Genomic DNA, 19762 nt, shown 5'->3' with positions numbered 1-19762 from the left:
CTTGTGTCCAAAGAGCTGTTCTTACCTCTTTCCTCCCCTCAGTTCTGGGTATCAGAAAGACAAAACCCCACAATACAAGATGCCTAAAAGCCAGCCATGTAAAAGGTAAAGATGAAATGTCAGAAGACAAGAAAACAGACAGGAGCAGATGGGTGGAGATGGCTGGATCCCGATAAGCTGAGCATAAAACTGAGTCTATTAGGAGCAGTCACAATAGATCTTTTTCAGACTGTTTTGTCTTTTTATAGAGTATCACAGTGCTCAGTTTGGGAAAGGAGGGATAAGACACAGAGAGACCCCAGCTAGAGGTCTCTTTGGAGGTCTCTTTGGAGAAGAACAAAGCTTTGGCAAGTTCAGACCCTAAGCATAAAGAAGATGGAAAAAGATCTTTCTCCTCTTTTTCCCTTTCCCTATTTCTTTGCTCCAAGAGTCTTCTATAAAAGCTGAGACTGTTGAGGTCAAGGCAGGCATAGTGGATAGTGTTTTATCTGCAGTTCTGGGAAGTCTCTCAACTTTGATGAATGGGGCAGGGTTAAGCACTGAGATACTGCACATCAGTGTGAACAGCTCCTCTCACTAACAGAAAGATACAACCCAAACATCTAGGAATTTCAGACTTTTTTCCAAGTCGTGTTGAGAGGAAAAGGATGTAAACTGTAAAGTACCTACGAGGGGTACTGTGTGGAGCAGGCACAGCTAGGCAGCTGCCACCCAGCCTATGAGGTGTGTAACAGGAACCACCTTTCAACACTTCTTCAGCTGCCACTAAACTCCCAGACAGAGCCTGAAGCACTGATTACCTCCTCTGTGTGTTACCTTTAATGTTATCCTGCCCTTGTTTACACTGTTGTGTTACAGGTGTTACACATGTCTGTGTTTTCTACATTTACTGCTGAGCCTCCCACCAGCTGAGGAGCAGTAGAGCCACCACTGGATTCATGGCAGAAGCAGTGAAGCTACAGCATCCATTTGTTCATCCAGGAACACAGACACAGGGCAGCAGAAAGCCAGGCCGTGGGAGCTTCTCTAAAATGAGTGTGTGCAAGGCTAAGTTAATGCTGCTCTATAAAGGGTACATCTACATCAGCCAGGCTTGTGGCAGCAAATGGCAACAAAATGGCACCCAACCACACAAACAGCAGCCAAATCATAAGTATTTAGGAGTATTCGGTAAAGGTTTTAAAAATAACTGTATGTACTGAAATGAAATTAAATATTGCAAAAACCAGTTGCTACTAGTGCCTATATATTTCTGCCTTCATATACGTATCTTTGTTCTGTAAAATCCGTATTAGTCTAGAAATAGAAAATGCCTTAACTGAGTTCTTCCAAACCATTAACATCTCCAAACTTTCGATAGGTGTTTGCAGACAGATAGCTACTCTTGGCAGAAATAGTTATCATCTCAACCACATGGTACCTCCTTTAACAGACAGAGTTATCTTACGTATTATTTATGAATGTTTTGTGAAATTGAGAAAGTCTTTAAAAAAAAAGACAATTTAGAAAACCTCAGTCACAAGCACTGTTAAGAGTGATGGTGTAACGAAGGTCAGGAAGCAATTTATGCAATTTAAGATAGGTTTAAAGAGAATTCTATTTGGATAACAATAGAAAAAACCTCTGGGGCAGGAAAAGTGTATGTCAGAACTGTCCAGCTGCCCACAGATACTGCCGGCCTTTGCTCCCTTCCTGTCACTAAGACATGCCTCCATGAAGTGTTGCTGAACTCCAGGCCTAGCAAAAATCACAAATAATAAAGCAACACGTTCAATAGTCAGTGGAATGACTACTGGAAATGAATCAACAGTTATAAATCTGACAATCTCCATCTTTGCTTTCAGCATCTGTGCTTCCCATCTTGTTGTTATTATCACTGGCATATTTTTCTAGTTCCCTTCTCCACCTATTGCATTTAACCTTGCCTGATTTTTTAGCACATGGTGATCCACAGAAGGTGCAATTTCTCACTTTCCAGCTCTGTTAAACCTCTCCCACTCTGTGCTTCCCGCCTCACATCCCCTACAGAGTTTTCACGGCACTAAACATAGAAACGGCATTTCCTGGAGGTTTTCTGTGAGGGTCCTCTTGGCACCCAAAACCTTGGATCCCTTTTTAAAAAGTTTCTGCCAAGCTCACAATCCATTTGGGAATACACTGTTAAACCTCTAACAAATTCAAAATAATAAAAAATATTTTGCCACTAAGTTATTTAAAAAAAAAAGTAAGCCAAACATGAGATTCTGATGTTACCCACTCTCATGCGCATTCTTAATTTTAAGTGCTTAATAATCTCATTAACTCTACTGGGACTAGATACTGTGAATAAATTATGGGCATTAGGCAATAATTTTTAAAGTTAGTTTTATTGTGCCTCAGCATAAAATAATTCAATTTTTCCCACTCTTCCCCAAGAGAGTTCCCTTTTTCCACTGAAAAACACAGACACAATCGAAAACTTCTTTTCTTCCCTCTTGAGTAAACAGCATCACTATCAAGGCTGCTCTGGCAAGCAAACTAAAAATGCAGAGCACAGGGCCCATCAGACCCTTAAAAACACCACCTCTGAATTACCCAGGTGATGCTGGCAGAGAAGCACTCGGCTCCTTGCAGCCTCCCTAGGACAATGACAGAAAACCCTCTCCAAATTCACAACTAATTGTAACCTGCTCCCAGGCAGCGCAGGTCCAGGAAGGGCAAGTCCTGTTTCTCAGCAGTGCTCCAGAGCTCTTTGTTGGGAATGAAAACAATCTCTTAGAAAGTGAGTACAGAGCGTTCCTGCTGTTTTCTTCTGTGTTCTAGTCTTGGTGGGAAAGGCAGAGGAGAACATGGCAGTAGAGCCAGACTGGGCTAAGAGCCTGAAAATCGAGTGGATGGGAGAAAACATGCTGCACTTGGGTGTGAAAGTTACTTTTGCACCTTCTGGTGGTTTGCAGCCAAGCTGAGAGGGAAAACATAATTGAGAGACCCAATGTAGGGCAGACACAGAGTTTCTCCCCCACCGAAATGTCTCACTGGAGGGGGGAGACAGAAGATGTTTGAGAATCGTTTCATTGTTGCAAAGCTATAACCAGGGATGATGCACAGTGAAACTGTAATATTTACACAGAATTGTACAGGAGAGTATATTTTTCATAACTTTTTTCCACTGGTTCCTAAGAACTTTTTCTTAAAAAGTTCTCTCACTGGAGTTGTACAGTTGAGAAAGCTGTTTCAGAGTCTGGCAACTGGGATTTAATGGGGAATGCAGCTACACCCCCAGTATGTGTCAAACTTCTTCTCTTGTTACAATTTAATACATTGAACAGATTTCATCTTCTTTATATCAACCACTTACTCTAGAAAAGTAGGACTGAAATCTGACTTCAGAGCAAGAACTGGCCAGATATAACTAACCAGTGACTGCCATCACTGTGCAGCGAAGCGGTATCGAAATGCAGCAACCATGTCTTTCTGCCCAACTACCTTACATGAAACTGCAAATTTTGTTTATGCTCCATTTTAGATCTGGTTCATTTGGTGATGAAAACTCTCCAAAATACACTGCACAGCTTGCTGGTGCTTTACACTAATCAGAGAGTTTGTCAGCAGAGCTATTAACTCTTGCTTTGGGAATCTGCAGGGGCTGGCACGAGCACAGTGGTACTAAGCAAGACGACGGTGCCAAACCTGGGCAATCCTTCAGAGCCGGCTGTGCTGCTGCTCTGAGAAAGAGTTTGGATTCTGTGATTCTAATGGAGATGGAAAGAAGCTATGAGGTCATCCAAGTCTTGCTCCCTGCCAAAAAAAGACTGCTCCCTGTAATGCACTTTTGAGTGCTTTGTCTACTTCTGTTAAAGTATTTCAAATGATGGGGCTTCTTTTACTTCCTTTCAGGGCTTATTTATCAGCTGAATTTATTTCAAATCCAGGAACCTTTTTTCACTCTGCGATGCTTGGCATGACCGAGTCTTAGTTTTGTCTTATTATTTCTACCTCTCCACATTCAACTCAAAGGAGATTTTCCCCAGTGCCCCCATTCCCTTTCAACATAACTCAGCTGAAGAGATTGCCTTTTACCCTACACTTGGCCAAACCTCACGTCTCAAACTTTTTTCTTTCCTTTATAGCCATTGCCTCAAGCTGAGCCATGGTAATTGCCCTCTTCCTCCTTGCCCATGTGCCAGCATCTTGTCAGTAAGGTTTGGGCACTGAACCTTCCACCATCTCCAGCTCTTATTTCCCTGCCTATCCCACCAGCCCTTCCTCCTGTCTGGAGCAGTTCTCACACCATGTCACTTTGCAGTCATGCCAGCCTGGAAGCCCAACTCTTTAATACCAGCTATTTTGCACTCTGATTTCTTTCAGCATCTGTTCTTGGATGCTGCCACTCTTGAAAATCTTCAGCAACAAAGCCTAGAGGAAACTAGACAGGATGTGATGAACATATAACCCAATGTGTAGAAGTCCCCTCCATGCCCACAGTTTCTGTGGTAGAAAGCAACAGCCAGTGGTCTCTGGTTTCATTCCAGCCCTATTTCTTAAGTGTTCCTACTGACTGTCATCTTACATTAGAAGTTAAGCTTGTGGGGGAAAAGTGGGTATTTTCTTATCCTGTAAGATCCTCCTTATTGATAGTTTAAAAATTTTTCTGTATTAAACTGGAACAAAAAGTTAAATATTACAGAAGTTGTAAATGTAATCTTAAAAAAAAAATGTAGCAGGTCAGAAAAACAGGGTTATTGATGTTTAATGTTTCGGGGCATTTTGTTTTGTTTTTAAATTAAGTTAATTAACTCTCCAAACTGAAAATGTTTTGACCACCATCATGAGCAAAAACTAAAAACTTCATGTGTTTTGACCACTTTGGAAACTCTTTTTCCTTAAGCGGAAAAGGATCTACCCAAAGTGACTCTTCTGAACTCAACACAATAGTCTTTTACAAGGAAAAAAAGGCCAACTACCTAATTCATTAGAAACTGCAATGAAAATCTAATTGCAAGGCAGAAACCTGTTATGTGGCTACATCCACAGCACAATGACTTCCCAGTTCTGACTCAAATCATTACAAACTATTGCCATCAACACTTTTCAGATATGTATCAATGTCCAGTCTGAGATGGTGCCTGGATAAGACTTTTGATGGGAAAGGGCTGATGCAGCCTCTTCTCATTTTCTATAGTTAGAAGAAGGATGGACACTGAAGGTAACAGTGGGATCCTGGACTGGGTCACGGCTCTTTGACACTCAAGCCTGTCAGTGCATTTTCTCTTTACTCAAATAATAAAATGCTTCTACATAAGCTATTCCAGAATTAACAAGTCAATGAGCTCATTCTACCAAAAAATGGAAATATGGATCGAAGAACTTAAGCTCTGCCTTCCAAAATGGCATGCAGTATTCAAACAGCAGATCAGAAAAGTAGGAAAATTGCACAGCTGAACACTTAGGCTGAAGGGAAAAGGTAGACAATGAAAAAGTTTTCCTGCATCATCCTGGTTTCCTCAGAGCAGTTTTTCTCCTATCACATGATAAATTCCAATAATAGATAAATACAACTGAGACTGAAAAAGGGACTTTGGGATTTAGGCAAACTTTAACCAACCAAATGAACAACCATTAAACTTTCTCTATGCCTAGGACATATCTTAATCCTGTTAATTTGATAATCAACAAGAATTAGTACTAAATCATTTCCTTTAATGTAAAGGAATCCTTCACTATAAACCTAAATAACACTTCATGTGCCAAATTCCCTGAGGTCAAAAGCAAACACCTTCCAACCCTTCAGATGACTGAACAAAGAAGCAGAAAAAGTTACACAATGATTTGAGGCAGTTCAGAAAGCTGCAAATGAATCAAAATGGGGCAGGAACTCTGGTTCAGGAGGAGAACACTCAAAGCTTCACAGATTAAAAAAAGCAGTAGCAATTTGATCATAAAAGATTATGAGAATATGTAAAAAAACTCATGTTTATGTTTGCTTTCAGCTTTGAAGTACTTTAAAATGTTCAACTGTCATCACACATTAAATTTGTTTAAATTAACTTTGCACATTGTTTAAAGCACAATATACAACTATTTCAAGAGAATGCAGTGAACCAGGACTCTGGAGAATTTGCTCTCCCACCTTGCACCTCGAGCACCATCAGGTACAGCATTACCTTTCTCTGTGCTTCAGGTTCAGCTTTGCAAAACCAGGCATAAAGCTGCTCAGAGCTGTTATCTTTTTACTCAGATTATAAACGTCCCAGGACATGTGTTTATCACTAATTGTTTTTACAGCACTTTTCATAATCACAGTTGTGATCTGAGAATTCTGTTTAATGCAATATGCTTTTTCTATTTTGTAACCCTTTGTCTTCCCAGTCCTAATCTCTAAAGAGGCTTCACATATAAGGAAAAATTTAATTATAATGAACTTGGGATCTGAAAATATCCCTAGATAATGGAATTAGCTTATTTGTTATTAACAAATGATGGAAATTATTTTAGCATTGCTAATGAAATATTCATATTCTAGATTCCCACAATGTAATCAAACAAGAATTTCTGAACTCAAGTAATTTTCTTTAACCTGTCCTCTTCTCTTGCTATAACCTCCAAAATTCCTACCATTAGCTGACTCACCCTGCATTTTTGGGAAAAAATCTGCAGAAAGTTCTGCTTAACAACAACCAGGGACATTTCCTGTGCATGGAACACCAACACACAGAGCTATTTTTTCAGCTCAATTAAAACTGCAGATGAGCACTCAGAAGGAAAGGTCAGCGGTGCCATGAGCAGCAGTGCCTTGTACACCTGCAGGCACTGAAAAGGGACTGCCCTGTCACAGGAGACTCACTGGGAAGCCTGGCTGGGCTGCTCGAGACTCTGCTTAAGCAAGCTCATCTTCTGCTCACAGACACTTCCAGTATATGCCATACTAAAAAGGACAAGTGAGGCTTGAAGCAACATATTAAGATCTATTGAAGGGAGCCATTTAAGAGGGTATTACATCTCTAACCAAATTAGTGATGTATCCTTATATAAATAAAGGATGCTTTTACTATTCAGAGCTCCCCTTCCCAAGCCTAACCATTCCTTCAGTTTTCCTTCAGCCAGAGACTTCACTGACAACAGGAGCCAAACGAGTGCCTGAGGCTGGCAAGCTGGAGTGGGTCCCAAAGGTGACAGAGCCCATTTCCCAGGGGTAACTGGCAGCACAGCACCCTGTGCTGAATTATTTGTCACAAAAAACTGACAGTGTGTGGGATGGCAAAGGCCCTGTCCTCCTGCAAAGGCTGGCAAGAGAAGAGGGAAATGAAAGATGGGTGGAGAGCACATAGGAAGCTCCATCTCTTATAGCACAGCACAGTCTGTGGCTAGGGCTGCAGAAGCCACAAAGGCTTGTTCCAAATCTTACATGCATTCATTATTTCCCCTTCCAAAGCAGATGCCTTGTGAAATGCCCTCTAAGGCAGCAGTATGGGAAAGCAGCACTTTTTCTTCCACTCAGCAAATGTACCCCATGTTGATCACTTGGCACTTTTAAAGAATCAGTGTTTAGCATTCCATTAACAGTATATACCAAAATGAAGGAAAGCAAACTGTTTCAGAATATATTATCTGCAAAAATCAAATATATAATACATCGTATTTGCATTAAAAAAACGGAAGAATGAAAATTCTATTTTATTAAGACATTCCTGTAACTGTACAGCTAGACTCATGGCAAAGTCTGAGACAGAGAAAGAAAGAAGTATGGCTTGTAGGGAACAAAAAAGGAAGAATTTTTAACAAATCTTCCTCAGAAATGTGAGCAGCCAGCTTGTTTCATCTATTCCCAGCTTCCAGGAGAAGCATGATTGAAAGAGAAGGACCAGTAACACCAAAGAAGCTCGGTATACCTGGAAATGGGAAATCCTTTTTTTTAACAGCGTCAGTCACTCTTCTGGAGTAAATACGTTGGTGTATTTTAATATGTTGGAAACCTAATAAGCAGTGAAATTCCCAATAATTTTACTGAAATTTTATAATTTCGGCAAAGTTATCATTAAACTTCAAAACTTGTGGGGTGTGCCCAGCCCCTGCCCTGGAGGGAGGCCTGCTGAGATAAGGAGGTTGCATAACCTCCCAGCAAGATCCCCTTGGAAAAGGCAGCACTTTGTGGTGAGGGTGAGAGAAAAATGAAACCATGATCCTCTGGGAGACCCTATGTAGACTCTTTGTAACCCATTGGCTTCTACCCTCTCACACCCACCCTTGTATCCCTATAAGAGCTACCCTGTTCTCCCTTAGAGATCGGAGAGCTCGTCCCTGGCCTCCCCTTCGCGGGGAGCGGGACAAATAAAGCTGCCCCACGCAGAACCGCCAAACGAGCCTCTTGTCTCTCTCCTCCTGGTCTGGCCTGGGGTTGCCTCACAGAACATGAGCTGAAATCACTCTCGCTGAATCACTAAAGAGCTGACAGCCTCCTGGGACAGGCACCCCTCTGCAGAGGCACCCCGGCGGCTGAGGGAACACCACAGACTTCTTTTGGGACACTCTCTCTGGGTCAGTCACGGCTCCCTGGGTCTGAGCCATAGACACCAACCCAGTTGCAATGAAAACTGGTTTGTAAAAACAAAAATGGAACCATTTTCCATCTAGTTCTTTTACTCATACTTGAAGAATGACATGAAAATGTTACTTGCAAACAGTACGACAGTAACTGCACAACTGCAGTACACCGACCTTCCTGGAAAGGTACAGGTTTTTGTTTTCCCTTTGTCTTTGTCTTACTTGGTACACAGAATAGTATTCCCTTTCCCCTAAGCCCTCCAGGGAAATACAACTGGAATTTCTTGAGTTGTAGTTAAAGTATGCTAAACCACATCCTCTCTCAAAAACCATACTTGGAGCCCACTCTTATTGTCCTGTTCCACTGAAATCATGATATGCTTATCCCTTGAAGATGACTTTATCAAGGAAGAAATGGACTTGGGTCAATGGAGGAAATACTTCAGTAATCAGTAACCTTGCCTTAGAAAGCACACAAATTACTTTGTAGGGCTCCCACTCCACTAGTTACTGGAAGTTTCTCCCTTTCTCCTGCCCTGCACAGAAGTTGTGTTATGCCTGGAAACATGAAGCATCTTTCAAAACTCTTCAAAAGGTATATTTACAAATTTGGTTATAACTCTGGATCCTTATGAGTAAACAGTACAATTTCTTCAACAGTATTTGCTCCTCTTCCATTTCCCAGGCCATCAGCTTTATTCCTAATCACTGACTATTCAGTGTACGGAGACTGAACAAGTTTGTCTCCTGATGCAGTCAGAACAGCAAGAGACAGCCTTTCCTCCTCTCTAGAGAGACTGGGAGTTCTCTAAGTCAGAACTGCAAGTGTTCACATGATGCTTATCAGCCCAAATTAACTTTTCTTTCTGAGAGATTTGTTTCCCAAAGATCAGAAACAATACCAAGAGGATTTTTGAGACAGCAGTGTTTGCATGGCAGAAAGAAAGCACAATACTGCTAAAAGGCCAAGGCTGTATCTTCTCCTGAGGAAAAACACAAAGAAGAAGGAGGGTTTTGCCAGTACCATGACAAACAGCTTATACTCATAAATAAGATTCTGAAAGCTAATAGGCAAAATGCCTAAAAGCCAGGCGGTTCTACAAAGACTCCTCAAAACCAAACTGCATCATTTCTTTTTGTACTTGAATCTTTGAGGGACTCAGGCTTTATTTTAAAGACCTCAAGCCTTTCTCTCAACTGAGCTACTTTTACTGACTCCATAGGGGTGCAAATCTTTTCACTTTCATGAAAGAACTGTTTCTGTGAAAACAGAAAAAAAAATCCAAACAGCTAAAGCAACAGACAACTATAAAACAGTATGGGTAATGTATGGAACTTGGAATTGGGGAGTGCTGTGTGAAGCTTGGAATTGGAGCCACCCATATGAAAATATCCCTGGAGCTCAGGGTGACAGGAATGGCAGTGCTGGAGGTAGCACTTGACAATTTCATTTGCTAAATGAGCTTACTGTGTCTAAAGCACTCTGAGGACAATGACATGGGAGGTCTATGTTTTGAACAGCTCACCAGGTACATGGAGCTTTACACCTCAGAACAACCCACACCCTCTGCCTACAGAGTCTCACTGCAAGGGAAATGATGGCTGGGTGTCACAGAGGGTAGTGATGGATTCTAACCCCCCCTTTGGACCCCACACAGTGAGCAACTGAGGACTGTGATTTTCTTTAACCTGTGACTGGGCTCTGTACACTGCAACCCATTCCAGGAGCTGGAAAAGCCCTGCTCCCCCCAGCATCAAGGGAGCACTCTTCCAAGTTTCTCTTTTGCTACCATTGGCAAACGGTTTTCAAATATAATTAATCAATAAAGTTTCACAAAAGGTACCTATTTCACTGTCACTTGCTATTAGCACGTGGCCTTCTGAGACTCCTCCCCTCTGTCTCTTTTTCATCTCATGTGAATATAAAATGGTTCCCCTCTACGCTGCGACTGTGCTACAGAGCACTGCTGTGGCTACAGCTCAGCTAACAACTCAGCTAAGGAGTTCTTTAATAACCCTTTAATAAGAGTATTTTTCAAGGTAGATGGAGGAGAAGGGTTTGACAATAAGGAAAAAAAGCTCCTGTGGCTTTGTTGTTTGGTGTTACCCAAAACAATGCATACACAACATGAAAGTTTCAGTAAAATGCAGAGGAGAAGGATAAACAATTGACAGCCATAATAAAAGGCTAATTTTCTGCTCCTGCATGAAGTCTGAAATGCTGGAATATATTAAAACGAAGCCAAAGCTTTACTGATTCCTTTTGACAGAGCCTGGATTTGAGACTGGGCTCAGTGTATAAGCAATCTATAAAAATAAATCCTAAGTAACAATTTTCTCATTTCTTTGAAATGCTACAAGTGTTCCCTTTTTTTCTTGAGGAATGAGATTCAGAATTTCCATCCTCTGAAAACGCCTTTGTCAGGGAGACAATGTCAGCAAGTCTGAAGGAAATTCAGAGATCTCTGAATACTCTCAGAATCCAAAGCAAAAAATAAGACTTGCTTATTACTGGTAGTACAATACACAAATGACCTCTTAAGAAATTGAGTCTGCTAATGACAGATGAAGTATATACAAGGTCATATTTTTTAAGAGCTACATTAATTTGCATCACTCCAAGGAGATGTCAGTGGCCACATGGGAAAAGACACCTATTTTGTACAGCTCCACAGACTGCTTGTTTAATATAGAGGGTAATCAGGTTAAAATAATTGTTCTGATGATGGAGCGGGAGTATTTCAGTGAAAGACTATGGATATCACAAACCACAAATTGAATAACAGCCAGACTGAAAAATTAAAAACTTGAACCCAAATACATCTTTGTGCTTCTGGTCTGTTTGACAATACTCCACACCTGGATTTGAGTCCCTCTTTGGTGCCAGCTGCCTCACCATGTCTGTCTATCCCAGCAGTTCACCATTACATGTAGCTCAAAAGAAACTCTAGTAAACCACAGAAGAGTTTAATAAATTAATTTTTCCATATCTATTACCCTACAGACCTAACTAGATGAAACTGAATAATTTAAAAGATCATTTAATGCACCTATTATTTCACCAAAGGGTATACTGGGGTTTGAAGACAGGATAAGAAGGACATGATGGGAAAGGATGCCTGCATGTATGAAATTAGAGATGGCATCAAATAGAAAACAGTGTTTACCAACACTGGCTGAAAGTCTTCATTTTTGCCCAGTCTGATACAAAATGTGGATGTAGTTCAATAAACAGGTTAAATACAATTTGTAGTAAAAATAAGGGGAAACTGTCTATAACAAATACAAAATGGCATCCCAATCTTCATCAATACATTTGTGGCTTGGTTAGTGGCTCTCTCCCCCTGGGAGCCTAAGCCTCCACTACATCAAAGCTTGTAAGTTGTCACTATCTGCTACTGAACAAGAAGACTGGTGACATTTTTATCTGCTTTTAAGGGCAGACAGATTGCAATGAATATGTTTCCTTTTACTTTTCTTATCCTTTTTAAAATAAACTTCAATATCAAAGTGGATCTTTCCTTGCTCTGCTTAGGGCAGAACAGTGTTTGTTTTTTTTTTTTTTTTCTTTTTTTAATGGGTAAGGTTTTGATATAGAAGAGAGTATTAGGATGCAAGGGGATGCTTATCTTTACAGGATTTGCATGAAGTTTCAACTTTAGGAGAAGATCAATGGTCTCAATGTCACCAGACGGATCCTTCAGCTCATTATTTAAAATTTCTGAGGAAATTCTCTATAAAACATTTAGAATATGAAAGGTACAGATACCCAGGAAAAGAAATTTCTGTGTTAAAAATTTGAGAAAACATTCAAAGCAGTTGAAATATTTCAATATTTTTAATGCCATTTTATTTCTAATTCATACCTGTTAGCTTCAAATTCAAGGTAATTTCAAAATATGCATTACCATGTTGAAACAGTAACATTTTGAAAACAGTTTTGAATGAGTCTAAAAAAATACATGGTTTTGGATGTTTACAAATATACTGAAACATTTGAGAATCCAGCCTGACCTGCTGCAGAACACCTGAAAATATTTTTGCCTTTTTGATGGAAAGAAAGATTTATTTTGGTTTATTCTCAGTTTGATGAATTGGCTTGTTTTGCCAATAAATAGTTTTTCTACCAAGAATTAAGCTGCTGTTAAGGATGAAGAAGCTGTGAAATTTTTATTCTAATTTCAGATACGTATTTTTTGTTGGACATTTTATAAACATGTGTACATATTGTTTTAGAGCAATCCAGATACAAGGGATGCTTGGGCTTTAAATTTAAATCTTTAGTGGTACAAAAGGCTGCAAATGCTGTAAATGCCACCATCTTTCAAGTATATGGTGTTTTGGCATGATGAGAAAACTCTCTCTCTCTCTCGCTCCCTCCCTTTTTTATCTTCCAAGTACTTCTCAGCTTTTAGAGTATTTAGGTATCTTGAGCTTACCCACCTGAAAAGCTTTCTGAGGAGAGCATGACTGGTCAAAAATATGACGGAACAGTCTGACAACCAGCACTTTAGACAGCAGGACAAGAATATGTATACATTTATTTGATTTATTTTCCTTTTTTGGGGGGTGGGGGGAATAAAATTGCTTTCCCAGAGGCAGAGAAATGCAGCAATGACCTGACCGGGTGCTCCCGCCCGGAGCTCTGCTGCCTGGCCCTCCCTGAGGATGCCCGTGGACACAGGGCCATGGCCTGAGCTGCTCAGGGAGGCAGCAGCCAGGAGCCTCTGTGCTATGCTGGGAAGCATTAATCCACCTACTCTGTCTTTTGGACCCAAGTTAACCTCTGTAAACTGCACTGCAGGGGCACATCACCCACTTGGTGGATAGCACACAAGTCTTCCTCATTAAAAGCCTGTGTGAGACTTGCCTGTGTTTGCTCACTCTTTCTTGGCCATCCTGAGGACACCCTGATTTTTAGAAATGGTTTAGAAAACCATTAGAATGCTGAGTACAGCAACACTGATATCCTGTCACCAACAGAAAGCCAGAGCTGTATATTCTTGCTTTTAGGGTGTTACTCAGTTTCCAAAAATAGGTGTCTAATGCCATTTGAGACAGCACAGGGTGCCTGGGACAACTCATTAGGGCTAACAAATACAACATGACTCCATGAGAGACCCTACTAGTGAGGCTGGAGCATCTAGAACTGCACTAGATGCTCACAGCCAGGCAGTCAAGCCTTTATCCAGCGTCAGAACTGATGCCAGTCACTGACCAAGTGGTTGCACCCCTTGGAACAAGTATCCTGAACCACCAGGTGAGCCCAGTACTATGGCCAGACTTCCAGTAGCTAAACCAGTGGGCTGGTAACTCAAAATCCCACAGAGACACACAAAAAGGTGTTTGAAAACCTCCACCCTGACCTAAGCAGCAAACCATCCAAATCCAGGGAGACCTGGAAGGAAAGAAACATCTAGCTTGGTCGAACAGCCACCCCTAGATCTCCACAAAGATTGTACCTAGCACAGGTATTTTGACCTAAATTCCTATAAAAAAATGACATTTTCATAAGCTGTGAAGTGCGCAAGCACATAATTACCGGATGAGCTTGAAATAGTTGTATTGAAACTGATTATTAATTTTTATGGATGTGAACAGGATTTGAATAATCTCAAAGAGATGAACTACAGCTGTTTTTTGAAGCAACTAGAGAGTGTTATCATGCCAAGAAAAAAAATATGTTCAGTCTTTTGCAGACCCTGAAAAATATCTTCTAAAATATAAATTATGAAAAATATTTTCTTACATTAAGTGTACAGTGTAAAATGTTCATATTGTTGGGGGACTGGCTGGCCTGCAAAGACTCTGTGGGTTGCTACTCTGTGGTCTCACAGCTATTTACAGGAATCTTTCAGTTACTGGTAAGTAATAGGGACATTCAGTTCCACTAAAATGGTTAGACACAGCAAGTGTGAAGAGATTATATCAAATAGAGTTGTTTTCTCCCTTAATTTATGACCCACTGATCTAATTCTAAATTCCGCAGGATTGGGTTAATGAGGCACAGCTTTAAACCATCAAATTAAAATCTACATTACCACAATATGAGAACCAGCTGTAAAGATCATCTTTCATGTTCTGTAGAACTAGTCACTAAATATAAATTAACACACTGCAAAGCCTGATCTTGATAATGATGCCTACTGCTCAATGATATGCTAAGGCAGCGAAATAGTATACCCATGGTTTATGCAACTTTTATGAATAGTAAGTCTTAATTCGTCTCTCTATAACATATTTTTTTATTACTTATAATTTTTACACTGTGAATGTTACATTCTCCTTCTATAGAAAAGGCCTTTTTTCTTTTCTGGATTTAGTACGACCACGGACTGTGTCACTACTGCAGTTGCTGGGCCAGGAACACCAAATTTCTGTGGCTGGGTTATGCAGACAGCAGTGTCCCAAAGGACAGATCAAACAAAAGTGTTTTTATTGGAATCATTGTGAAAGGAATAAAGAAATGGTGAGTCAAATATATTGCAGCTCCTTTTTTCTACCTGCCAAACTCCCTGTGCAACAAGAAAATATCTACATGTCTATCTGACCTAACTACCCAGTAAGTAATTTGGGCCTGCTGTACCCTGAGGTTTGTAGTCTGCAAGCTGAACTGGTCACTTTGACAGAGCCAAAGTTGGGGGGCAAATTCTCTGTTAAGCTTTTAAGAAGGATGAAAGAAACAGAACAAAGAAACTCCCTATTTGGATAATGATTTTTTAAGGGAACCAGGATTGTTAATTAAATGTTCACCTTTTCCAGAGTTCATAGAAAACTTTTTGGTTTGTTACAGTTCTGTAAAGAGACTCGTGACCTGAGTATTGGAAAACAGAAATATATGTGCATGGGTATTTTTTAAAATCACAACTGAGATCTCAAGCTTCCCTCCAATTGCTAAGTGGTAAATTTTATTTCTCACTTCTTGTATACACATCTAACACTCAAGATGGAACTGAAAAATACCCACAATTACAGAATGTGATCGCTCACAGTGGCTGAAGCCAATAATCCATCTCCTCATAGTCCTGCAGCATTAAGAACTGTATGAAACTCTGCCGGGGTCTTCTGACAGGAAAACAGCTGCCAACCCAGGAGAAACACCTCTGTGAAGCTAAAAGGCCCAGCAGGACTCCAGTCCCATGGGACTGGCTAGGCTGCACCACCTGAATACAAGTGTCATGAAATCCTGATGGCAATAAAGGCAAGGAATCTTGTTAGCCACTGCAGTAGTGATGTCAGATGCCTCAGTTTTATCAATGGTAAAATTAATTAACCAATTATTATAAATGTCTATGTCTGCTTGCTGGTAGGAGTCAACACAAATTATTTATGAGAATTACAAAGGTTTCCAGAATCCGTGAGGTGTGCTGTAAGCTGTTTTCTTGTTAGGAACTCTGTTAATTGTGTGTATTAGAGAAAAAGAAAAAGGTGGTTCTGACCTGTCATGCCTCAGTGCCCTCATATCAACATACACTGTGGTGGGATCTGGTCCAGATGTTCCCTGCAAACAACAACATCAGCTAATCAGAACCTGAGGGCTGGGAGGAGAAAAGAGTTTTACCCCCCAAATAACCAAACATTCATTTCAGTGCTAATTATGCTAATCAAATGACAAGTTATATTTAAGGTATTCATCAAAGATCAGCTTTACAGAATCAGAACAAGCACTGGAAACATACCTACCATCAGGTGCGTGTCACCTTGGGGTTCAGAAAAACATCAAGCAGTCAGACTACTTAACCAACACATGTCAACAGAGGTTCTATTTGCTACAAAATGCCAAGTAATCAGCACATGGATACATACAAAAAATGTTAAATACGTTTTGCCATATAAAGGAAGGCGGAAATCGCTGAGGAGACACAGTTTAATGGCAGAAGCACATGGTCAGGAATGTGAAGCATGGTTTACTGAGAGTCTTCCATACATGCAACAGAGAATATACTTGAAGCTAAAGATAGTAAAGGTAGCACGCATGACATGAACCAATCTGGACTGAAGGTCTGTTAAGCAATTATTCTGATCCTTTTCAGTCTTCCACTGCATAATTTAAATCCTTGCTTTATGTCACAATATTTAGTTACTTGAAAAGAGGCAGACTAATTTTAGTTTCCTTTCATGCAGAGATGATGCAGTCTTTAGGCCTTTCCACCCACAGCTTTTCTGCAGTTTTGCAGCCTGCTATGATCTGCCCTTATCCAAAACTTCAAACTCATCACCACTGAACATCATGTGAATTCTCAATGCTCTGGGCTAGGGCTCTTCCCTCTGCTGCAGACCTCGTGCCACTGCTAAGCACAAAGCTAGAAGAAAAGCACAACTTCATTTTGGACCACTGGAATGTCAGAAATTTTCTTTCAGCAGAGGAATTCTCCTAAACCTGGTAAACTCCAGATGTACAAACTCCTCTACATGTTATTTAGACATTTACTGCTTAAACCAGCAGGCAACATCAACTCCTAGTGATTTCTGTCCCATTTGGGTTACATTGTAGAGTATAATTCTTCACATTAGGAATCTTCACATCTAGGGCTAAGTTTTACATTTCTGCAGTGCTGGCTGGTAGTTCCACAATTTTTTGAGCACTAAAAGTTGCAATGGAGATCCACAAATACGAAATTTTTGTATCTAAGGGGGAAAAGAATTACCACTACCAATTGATACTTACTGCACAGGTACTGATCATCACCCACCACCAGAGGAGAACAGGAGTAATAGAGCTGCACATGCATGTTAGCCTCTTTAGCTTGTTATACACAATACAAGGTACAATATCCTCTCTAGCTATAAACAACACGATTTTCAGTCTACTGGTAAACTCAGCAGTGTAACAGACTAGTGCTGAGTGGAGAACTTATTTTAAATATATGCAATGTTTAAAAGAAAAAAACAAAACCAAGGAAAAATTGGTTATCTTTAAAAATAAAACTAAAGCTGATTTGATTTGTAAAATAATGGAAACAGTCAAGCTGGAAAATCAAAGACAATCACTATGGTATTTATTATTTTCAGCATGAATGAAATAGTTACAATGGACATCTAATATTTGATGAAACCTGCATCCAGATAAAGCTATAATGGACTTATTTATAATTTTATAGAAGGATCTGAAAATCCCCAAATCTCCAGACTCAATTTCTAGTCTGTCCCACTGTTGGAAGCTGATAGGTGGGTATTGAGGGAACATGAAAATCCCCTACCTGCTCGGCCAGCTTCCCCAGCCTGTGAGGCTATAGCAGCAGGAATAGCAGGGATGAGGGAGAGAAGGAAATAAGGTAACACAAGACGAAAATAACAATAAAAAATGGGAATGAAGGGTGGGAGAAAAAAAAGAGGAGAATGCAAAAAGCAGGGAGTAAAATAAAAGAAAAACAATGTCAAATACAGGAATTTTACAAATTAACCATTATACCATTAAAGGTTAAAAAAAGTAAAAAATGAGGTGTCAACATTTTAGTAGAGCAACAGAAGAGACAGCTGTAGACTGCTAACCTTGGACAAACAGACTTAAATGGTTTTAGGACACTACAGACAATGTTAGTGGAAAACACGTGTCTAGCATACTGATTTTTTTGTCGTTGTTGTTTTTGTTTTTGAAGTCATTAAACATTAAGGTCCTGCTATTTAAATGCACTTTAATCCAGTGAGAGTTCCAGGTCTGCCATTTCACTAGTAATAAAAGTTTGTAAGTGATGTACTCTGGAAATCAAAAGTAAGCTCTCTTTTAGGAAAAAAATTAAAATTAGTATACAACAGAGAAAGATACTTACACCTTCTTGCATACAGATTAACCTGATCCTACAGTGAAATAAAATCAAGGCTTGGTGCATAATCTAACTACAGGAAGATCATAAATAGAGTAACTTCAGAGCCCAATAAGTCTTCATTCATATTTGTTATGATAAACAGTTTAATACATATAAAGAACAATAAAGTTAAAAGCTGATAAAACGCCATCAGTTCTCCTTCATGACTGACAGCTCAGCAAAGAGACAAAAAATCCTCAGCAGTGCCTAGTCCTAAGCCACTACTATCACGTGGAGTACCTAACACCAGATGGCTGCTGTGGGATTTGCCCTACAACTTGTGAAAACAAACAGCTCTGAAAGCCCTGGCATCCCACGTTCCTCTCACCAGACTTCTGAATGCCAGCAGAGCTAAAGACTGCAGGAAGCTGCCACAGCAACACCTTAAGACAGGTTTATTTTGGTTGCAAAGGAAGATGAAACATTTTAACAAAATAGGATGGATCTGCTTATTACATTGGTGCCCCAAAATAGTATTACTAATAATCCAGGCTGAACACTGCAGTGTAACAGCAAGAAAGCAAGAGAATTACTGAAATCCAGCAGTTACATAATTCATTGCCTGTGACTATACTGCAGGTCCAGAAAGGATTTTGAGAGTACCAGAGTCTCATATGGCTTTTAACTACAGAACGGCTTGAGAAACAGCAGCGGAATTATCAGCACCATCCTTCTGTGGCCAGTTGCAGCTGGAATACTCAGAAAAGTATTTCAAAAGAAGCAGAGTCTAAGCCAAGACCAGAATGACTGACTCAATTTGTCTGTGCACATTTATTTTGAGAGACAGGGATAGAGAACATCTGTTATGCTGGTAACAGGGAAAAACAACTTCTGGAGTATCTGATATTTACTTAGGACATGCCTGGTAGTGTTCAAGGAAACAAAATGGGACATACAGAATTTTCTGTCTGAAAATGGTTATATCATAAATCACATCTCTTGGACTAAATAAATCTCCTGCCCATGCACAGGCTGCCACTGGTGAACCATCCCTGGTCTGAGCAAATCTCAGCAATATGGCAGGCTTTTATTCTCTGGGAAAACATTGCAGGTCACAACTGCTTAAAGGCCCACCCCAAAAAGTCGGCTGTAGGGCTGACCACGTGCCAGGACTCAGTCCATACCTAATTTCCAGTCAAGTCAAAGGCCAAGCTGCATGCTCTCCCTTCTTCCCTCCCCAGAGTGAAAAACCAGGAACTAGGCTATTAGAAGTCCTAAGAATTTAAATATAACTGGGGTTTTGGGTTTTCTTTCACTATCTAAGGATGTGGCCTCAGTGTTTACTCCGAGTCTACTTCTGCTCCAGTGATGCTCAGAAAAGGAATTTTTGGTGTGCACTTGGCGATCTCACCTCCGCAAGCACAGCGGCTGGAGCTGTGAAAAGAACTTCATGGCATGACTCACAGCAAAGGTGGGAAAGCAGAATCTGAGGGAGC

The 19762-nt window shown here is 40.3% G+C and overlaps 1 protein-coding gene across 4 annotated transcripts in view; it reads right to left on the bottom strand.

Annotated features, from left to right (window-relative positions):
* The window catches only part of DIP2C (disco interacting protein 2 homolog C), a 311348-nt gene that overhangs the window by 12831 nt on the left and 278755 nt on the right, over positions 1-19762 (bottom strand). For 2 of the 4 annotated variants that reach the window (XM_042044602.1, XM_042044604.1), the window contains 2 exons: positions 17721-17750; positions 15960-16021 (listed from right to left, as the gene is read on the bottom strand). In XM_042044602.1, the coding sequence (XP_041900536.1) occupies positions 15960-16021; positions 17721-17750 (92 nt within the window). The remainder of the gene's footprint in view (positions 1-15959; positions 16022-17720; positions 17751-19762) is intronic. The other 2 variants (XM_042044603.1, XM_042044605.1) reach the window with 1 other exon arrangement.

Source organism: Corvus kubaryi, unplaced genomic scaffold (genome assembly GCF_017639235.1).
Source record: "Corvus kubaryi isolate FWS band 111438036 unplaced genomic scaffold, C.kubaryi_AGA036_p1.0 37398, whole genome shotgun sequence".
NCBI classification, from domain to species: Eukaryota; Metazoa; Chordata; class Aves; order Passeriformes; family Corvidae; genus Corvus; species Corvus kubaryi.
The sequence above is the reverse complement of the archived record's forward strand: the minus strand, read 5'-3'. Positions and strand labels throughout refer to the sequence as shown.